Genomic DNA, 7,745 nt, shown 5'->3' with positions numbered 1-7,745 from the left:
GAGTTCCACAAAATCCCTACCCTCTGGAGAGAAGAAATTCCTCCTCGTTATGTCTTTATAGGACAACCACTAATTCTGAGATTATGCCCCATGATCTTACACTCCACACAATGGAAACCCACATCTACCCTGTGGAGGACCCTAACAATCTTGTATGTTTCAAGAAGATCACCTCTCATACTTCTAAACTCCAATGAGTACAACTACTCAACTTCTCCTTACAAGATAGCCCCTCGTTCTGGATTAGTGGTGCTGGAAGAGCACAGCAGTTCAGGCAGCATCCAAGTAGCTTCAAAATCGACATTTCGGACAAAAGCCCTTCATCAAGGGCTTTTGCCCGAAACGTCGATTTCGAAGCTACTTGGATGCTGCCTGAACTGCTGTACTCTTCCAGCACCACTAATCCAGAATCTGGTTTCCAGCGTCTGCAGTCATTGTTTTTACCGAGATAGCCCCTCGTGTCTAGTATAATCTTTTATGAACTTTCTCTGGACTCCTTCCAATGCCAGTGTATCTTTTCTCAGAGAAGGGCCCAAATCTCTTCACAGTATTCCATCTGTGGTCTGGCTAGTACTTTTTATAGTTTTAACAAGAATTCTTGATCTTTATACTCCATCACCTTTCCAGAGTTATGCCAACTGGCTGCTAATCAAGTGCATTTTGGCTCCTTCCCTTTTTAAATAAAAGGTGTAACACAGGAAATCTGCCAATCCTGTAGGATATTCCCAGGATCCAAGCAAATAATTGCTGTAATTGAGATTTACAAGTTGATATTTAACTAGTTTGACCATGTTATGAACATGACACTATGTACTGGAGTGATACCCTCAGTTGGAACTTCTAGTTGGACCTTAACCACTGCCTTTCGACACTTTGCCTTCTGGGTTGGTGCAGTAAAGCTGAAACAGCCCCACCACAGAAAAGGTCTCTTGTTTGTTTTCCAACTCAGTGGGACAACACCTTTTTTGCTGAAAGCAATTGTAAAATGTCTAACATTAGCTTCCCTTCCGGCCCATCTGCAGTATCCCCAAACTTTACAACAGATTGCATTTTCATCATAGAATCCAGAGTGAGGAAGCAGGCTGTTCAGCCCATCAAGTTAGCACTGATCCTCTGAAGAGCATCCCACCCACACACCCCCTACCCTGACCCATAAACCCTGCATTTCCCATGACCAATCCACCTAACTTGCACATCTTTGGACTGTGAGAGGAAACCCACGCAGATACGGGGAGAATGTGCAAACTCCACAGAGAGTCATCTGGAGCTGGAATCTAATCTGGGTCCCTGGTGCAGAGGAGCAGCAATGCTAACCACTGAGTCATACCTAATTTTCCCTGAAGTGAAACTTCAAAATGAAGCAAGTGTGCATTGTCATAGCACCTTAATATTACAAGATATCCCAAAGAAATTCATTCACCTGCTCTTATTATTTTGTAAAGAGTGGTGACTGAATACTTAGAGGCAATTGTTTAATGAAGGAAGAAAGTAGAGAGAGAAATTCCAGAACTTAAGGTGTAGACAGCTGAAAGAATTTCAGGATGCAGTGTTCACAGTTCATACTTACTGACTTCCTAATCTAGCATCTTCCCAACCTTCATATTCTGTAAACATCAATTCAACCAAAATACCATATCATATACTACACCATTGCCCACTTAACTACTTGTGCTCAATGATCTACAATACCTAGTCACTTAAAATTCTCAACTTCATCTTTAAAGCCCTCATCTCCTCCTTGATGTAATCATAAGATACCAAGACGTGGAACTTGCCTCCAGTTGCTCAGAGCACTCCATCGCTTTTCCCACTCTTGTTTCTTGTGCAGCTCTCCTTCCTTTCCCACCACCTTTTGTGATCAACCATCAGTCCAGGGCTCTGGTATTCCCTGGCTAGACCCTCAATTTGTCTCTCTCCTTAAAGACTCCCCTTAAATCCCAGCTGTTTCCCCAAGATTTGGATAATGCCCAATTGTTTGGTTTGACATCTATTTTTGTCAGTCAAACATCTTTGCAACCTCTTGGAGTGTTTTTTCCAACAGTAAAAGCACTGTATTTGCTGGTGCCTTATGTTAGTATTAATTTAAAATTGCAAGCTTTTTAAAAATTAATTTGACTTCATTCCAGATTTTTTGAAAAAAATTAAATTTCACCATCTGCTGTCAGAGAATTCAAACCCAGGACCAAGAACATTACCAGGTTTTCCAGGCCAATATGCTCGTGGCATCATTGCTAGACTATCACTTCCCCCTAATTAACTGTACACAAGGCAAGGGCAAAATTGTAATTTACAAAGAAAATAAAGTCTCAATTACAGATTGCATAACGATACAGGAGCAAAATCATGTTCAGTTTTCACACAGTTAATGGAAACGCCAATGAAACCTGAACGGCATACAGACAAAACAAAAATGAAAAAAAATTCCCTGAAGTGAAACTTCAATAAATAGAAACAAACATGTATTTACATAGCGCCTTCAAAATAAAAGTCCAAGGTGCAGCACAGGAATACTACAGACAAAATCCTATGTAGCAACAGGCACATCCCAAACATTAGATATAATCGCAACTTTTTTGAGCAAAGTTTGGATCAAAATTCTGGAATTTTGATTTGAGTTATTGCAGTCACATGTATCTAAGTACAGTGAAAAGCTTTGTTTTGCAAGCAGTACAAGCAGATCATAAAGACATACAGATCATAGGATGCTGAGACAGAATGAGACACACAAGGTCACAGCTGCACAGGAGATGCAGAGCACAAGCAACGCTATTTGAAGTTAATGGCGATCTTGCTAGCGAGGCCCATTCAGCAGTCTAACAGCAGCAGGGAAAAAGCTGTTCTTGAACCACTGCGTCTTCTTCCAGACAGAAGAAGTTGGAAGAGAGCGTTAGTGGGGTGGGAGGGTCTTTGATGATGTTGACAGCCTTTCCGTGGCAACAACAAATGTAAACAAAGTCCACGGATGAAAGGTTGGCTTCTGTGCTTCCCCCAACAGCATCTTATGGCTACCTACAGCACACAGACTACAGTAGTTTAAGGAAGTAGCTCACCACTGCCTCCTCATGGACGCTAAGATGATAATAAATACCAGTGACACAGTCATGAATTAATGAAAATAAAGAATTGTTAACAGTGCTGGAGCACAGGGCAATGTGGAAAGAACCACACCTCAGTATAAAGCGTTACTTCAAATGAAAATAATGTAGTGAGAAAGAATATTCTTTTGGATAGGGATTTTAAGCAATGATCCCCCTGCATCTCACAAGATGGAACATAATCCCCATTATCTCTTCCCTGCAAATTAAACACTTGGGCTTTAAAACTTCACCTCGTGAATGAAATGCTGCAGTACCCTTTTCACACACAAGAGGACATGAGTTCTCCAGATGCAGCACAATTTGCAGGTTATACAAATTAAAATATGGAAAACAAAACAGCACAAAGCAGTTTCACTGATCATTGTCCAGACCTGGAGTCTGCTTTCTGCTTCAGCCAAAAACACTCCACTACCCTCCGTTAAATCAATCTTCCTCTGCTTTCTGATTTAAACTGCTCAGGTCTAACCTCATCCATTTCTCAGTGTTCTGCATTACTCACCCACTGGGAATCACCACCATGCCCCATCTCCTCTTTGCTTTAAGAAAAATCTCTAATAAATTGCCCAAAAATCTCATCTAATAAAACCACAAGATATAGGAGCAGAATTCGGCCATTTGGCCCATTGAATCTGCTCCACCATTCAATCATGGCTGATAAGTTTTGCGATCCCCTTACTGTTCAAGAATCTGGATATCTTGGTCTTCAATACACACAATGACTTGGCCCCCACAGCCCTCTGCTGCAATGAACTCCAGAGAGTCAACACCCTCTAGCCAAAGAAATTAGTCATCTCAGTTCTAAAGGGTCATTCCCTTCACTCTGAGGCCTTGAGTCCTAGTCTTTCCCATTGATAGACTGGACTTGAAGATTTTTCTATCTAGGCCTCTCAGTATTCTGTAAGTTTCAATCAGGATCCGCCTCCCCCATCCCCACCCTCTAACCTTCAAGTACAGACCCACAGTCCTCAAACGTTCCTCATATGACAAGCCCTTCATTCCCAATATCATTCCTGAGAACCAGCCAATGTAAACAGATTACTTGAGGTTTTATAATTCCTCGCTGCTGGCAGTGTTGAGAGGAGATGGAAAGTAGGACCCCATTCCCAGAACGATATACACAATGGAGCGATCCCAAAACATAACCTTGTTCCCTGTCCACTTTCAACCTGGGAGATATTACCCAATTCCTTCTCTCCACTTTCTCTGTGCGACCAGAGTTTAAAATAAACTTTTATGTCAACCTCTTGGATAATCTCCTGTGGGACTCCCTGGCTGAAAGCTTTGTGAAATCCCTCGGCCGCCCGTCCACTTCATAGGTTGACTCTTTAAAAGGGATGAACTCAGATTTCTCCAGCTTCCTCATTTCCCCTCCCCCCACCTTGTCTCAGTCCCAACCCTCGAACTCAGCACCACCTTCCTAACCTGCAATCTTCTTCCTGACCTCTCCGCCCCCACCCCCACTCAGGCCTATCACCCTCACCTTAACCTCCTTCCACCTATCACATTTCCAACGCCCCTCCTCCCTACATTTTATCTTAGCCTGCTTGGCACACTCCTCATTCCTGAAGAAGGGCTTATGCCCGAAACATCGATTCTCCTGCTCCTTGGATGCTGCCTGACCTGCCGCGCTTTTCCAGCAACACATTTTCAGGTCTGAGTATAGTCCTTATTAAAAAACAAACAAACCCTTACCGTGCTCTTTTCATTTCAAGTAGGTACACAAGGCAGGTAGAAAGTGAACAATGACAATTATTTTATTTGCATTTTAGAATATCCACTATGTAACTTTAATGATATGTACTCCAGCACTTTTGGCGACACGTGTATTGAATTCAGACATAACGGTCGGTTGACTAATGAAATGCAATGTCACAGGTGTCAGGATAACTACGTGCCTCAGTGATTCACCTCGATTTAAAAGTGGGCAAAGAGGTGGGAAATATACGTGTCACCCCTTGTGACTTTGGCTGGTGGGAAAAACTCTGACGGCGATGAAGTTACCAGTGATCCGATATACCACTCGTAAAGTACAAATAGTGTCATGGAGAAATCATTTAAAAATTCAATTCATGCTTTTAACACTTAAATTATTCCTGTACATAACTTTTTTTTAAAAAAATGATTAGTAGCATACCACAGCCTAGAAGATACAAAACAAAACACTGTAATTTACAATTAAAGACCTGATAAAAGTGGGAGGGGGAAGGAAAATGCTGGCATTAAAATCACAAACATTAGCACAGTCCATCAGTTCCTTATTTTGAAAAAAACAGAGCTGGCGGGGGGAAAAAGAAACTGTTGAAAGGGATTTTGTACAATTTGCACTTTGTTTTTCAGAGGAAAAAAATGGATTAGTTTGTCAAATGGGAAGTAATTTCAAACCCAAGTTTTAAATCAAAAGCAAAACAGATCATTTCATGTGGCGATAGCTGGGGTGTTTGTGGGGGGGGGGGGGGGGGGGGGGGGGGGGTCAGATAATGAGGAGTCACAGAGAGGGACAACAGTTACAGGGACACTCCAAGCGGTGAGTGGAGCTGTAGTTCATCTTGATCTTTCACACGGTTCTTTCAACATTAACCTTCAAAACCTCCTTCAGTGGTATAGCAGCTCGCTGAGTACAGTCCTTTTTGATGCTGTTTTGCCCCTCCCAAGTGTAGTGCATCTCCTTCCATTGCAGATTGAACAGCATGTTCCAGGCAGCCGAAAATGACCAAAAGGCTCCCCAAGTTCCCTTCACATTATTGGACAACCGTCAAAAACGCCATCCCTTTGGTGTCAGGGGAGAGCAAACCTTGATGTTGTAAGAAGTCTTTTAAAAACAAAAAAAAAGTGCCTCATCCATAATTAAAACATATCTGCAAAGAGCAGCCACGTTAATTAATTATCCTTTCACGAAAGAAAACCAGCTGCTGGATGAAATTTGTGCAAAAAGAAACAACTGTAAACGTTAAATAAAATCATTTGGACCTCGTGCCATTGGCCGTGGGGCTCTCAGCAGTCAGCTCGGAGTTTGGGTTTTCATTGAGCCCTGAATAGTCCTTGAGCTCAGTGTTGTTTGAGAGTAGGGGCTGTTCGATCTTCTTGGCAGGGATGAACGGCTTCCTGGTGTAGGTGTCACCATCGTCTATGGTTTCAGGCAGGTTCTGTCCTCTGCTTTCGGGCAGGAGCAATATGCAAATGATGCAGATCACTGTGCAGCAGGCAAAGATCACATGGTGAAGGAAGTAACCTTGCTGGTTGTGAAGCTCCATGATTGGTGCCGTCAACTGGCCAAACCCGGCGCTAGCCAAAACCAAGCCCAGTCCTCCACCCCTGAAAAGGCAAAAAAGAAAAAGTGCACGTTGGTTAATGTGGACCATTCTGGAAATCCTCACTGATCTTCCATTGCTTCCCTCACCATCCTGATCAACAGATCTTTTGATTACCAGAAACCATTCCAACCATACAAGCCAGGTGAGTTCAGAATACAGTCACCACGAACCAACTTGGGTCAACTGTTACTTTAATCTGAATGCACTTGAGGACGGCCTCTCATCTGGCAAAACAGAATGAAGTTCTCACTAGATCATCAGCAGGTCAATTCTAAATAAAAATCCGAGAGAACTGTGGATGCTGGGAATCAGAAACAAAAAATTGCTAGAAAAGCTCAGCAGGTCTGGCAGCGTCTGAGAAGAGAAATCAGTTAACGTTTTGGGTTGAAGATCTAAAATTTGAATTTAGGCTGTTGTCAGAAGCAACAAGCATATGTAGATTTTTACTAACCACAAAATGGCTTTTCAATTTAAAATAACACATCAAAATGGATGCAAGTAATGATCTGACTCTGTGAACTTGAACTGATGCTTTGCTACTTTGGTTGTATTTAGAGATAAGAGAGGACAATGGATTTATCATAAGATGAATCATAAGGCAGTGATTTGGTATTCGAACTAACCTTGAACTGCTAGCAGGAGATAGTGATCTACATAAATTAAGAACCCTTTCCAAGGGAATATCATTGGATTAACCTGCTCTTAATCATGTCACCTCATAATATGTGATTAGTGTTTTCTTGTAATTAAGGCTGTACTCTCTCAAAAAAATATAAATACTGTGTAATTTTCAAATGTAATTGCGCAACTTCGTCACGAAACACAGAAGCTTTAATCTTTGTGTTGCTGAACAGAACTGCATCAAGGTGCCTTATTTTAATAAATTAATGACCCTTGCTTTGTACAGACCGCATTCCATTGATTCTTTTGACTGATCTCGAACCAAGAGGCCCTCCCTAAAAACAATTTTGTTGTGTTACGTCTTAGTTAGTCAGAGACGTACCATATCACGTGACCGGAGGGTATAGTCTCATACTCCATCTTACTTCACCTCATGAAGCATAGCACTTTAATCGATGCATGCTCTATTATATATTAATCGCTTAATTTTAACCCAGGCTTGTTGAATGTAAAATGTTTGCAGACATTGTGTTATAATAAATGCCTGTCAGACCCCTCATAACCGCAGGGAGACAGTGAGGACTGCAGATGCTGGAGATCAGAGTCGAGCGTGTGGTACTGGAAAAGGACAGCAGATCAGGCAGCATCCCAAAAGCAGGAAAATCACCGTAACTGCACCAAGTTTTTTATTTGAAAAAGTCACAGGAAATAACCC

At 41.9% G+C, this 7,745-nt stretch overlaps 1 protein-coding gene across 1 annotated transcript in view; it reads right to left on the bottom strand.

The window, feature by feature from the left end:
* Positions 1-4,829: 4,829 nt before the first annotated feature.
* The window catches only part of LOC140464883 (solute carrier family 22 member 23-like), a 109,139-nt gene continuing 106,223 nt past the window's right edge, over positions 4,830-7,745 (bottom strand). Inside the window, exon 9 of the mRNA XM_072560454.1 lies at positions 4,830-6,410. Coding sequence (XP_072416555.1) covers positions 6,056-6,410 — 355 coding nt within the window. The 3' untranslated portion in view covers positions 4,830-6,055. The remainder of the gene's footprint in view (positions 6,411-7,745) is intronic.

Source organism: Chiloscyllium punctatum, chromosome 41 (assembly GCF_047496795.1).
Source record: "Chiloscyllium punctatum isolate Juve2018m chromosome 41, sChiPun1.3, whole genome shotgun sequence".
NCBI classification, from domain to species: domain Eukaryota; kingdom Metazoa; phylum Chordata; class Chondrichthyes; order Orectolobiformes; family Hemiscylliidae; genus Chiloscyllium; species Chiloscyllium punctatum.
This window is presented reverse-complemented; position numbering and strand designations above follow the sequence as displayed.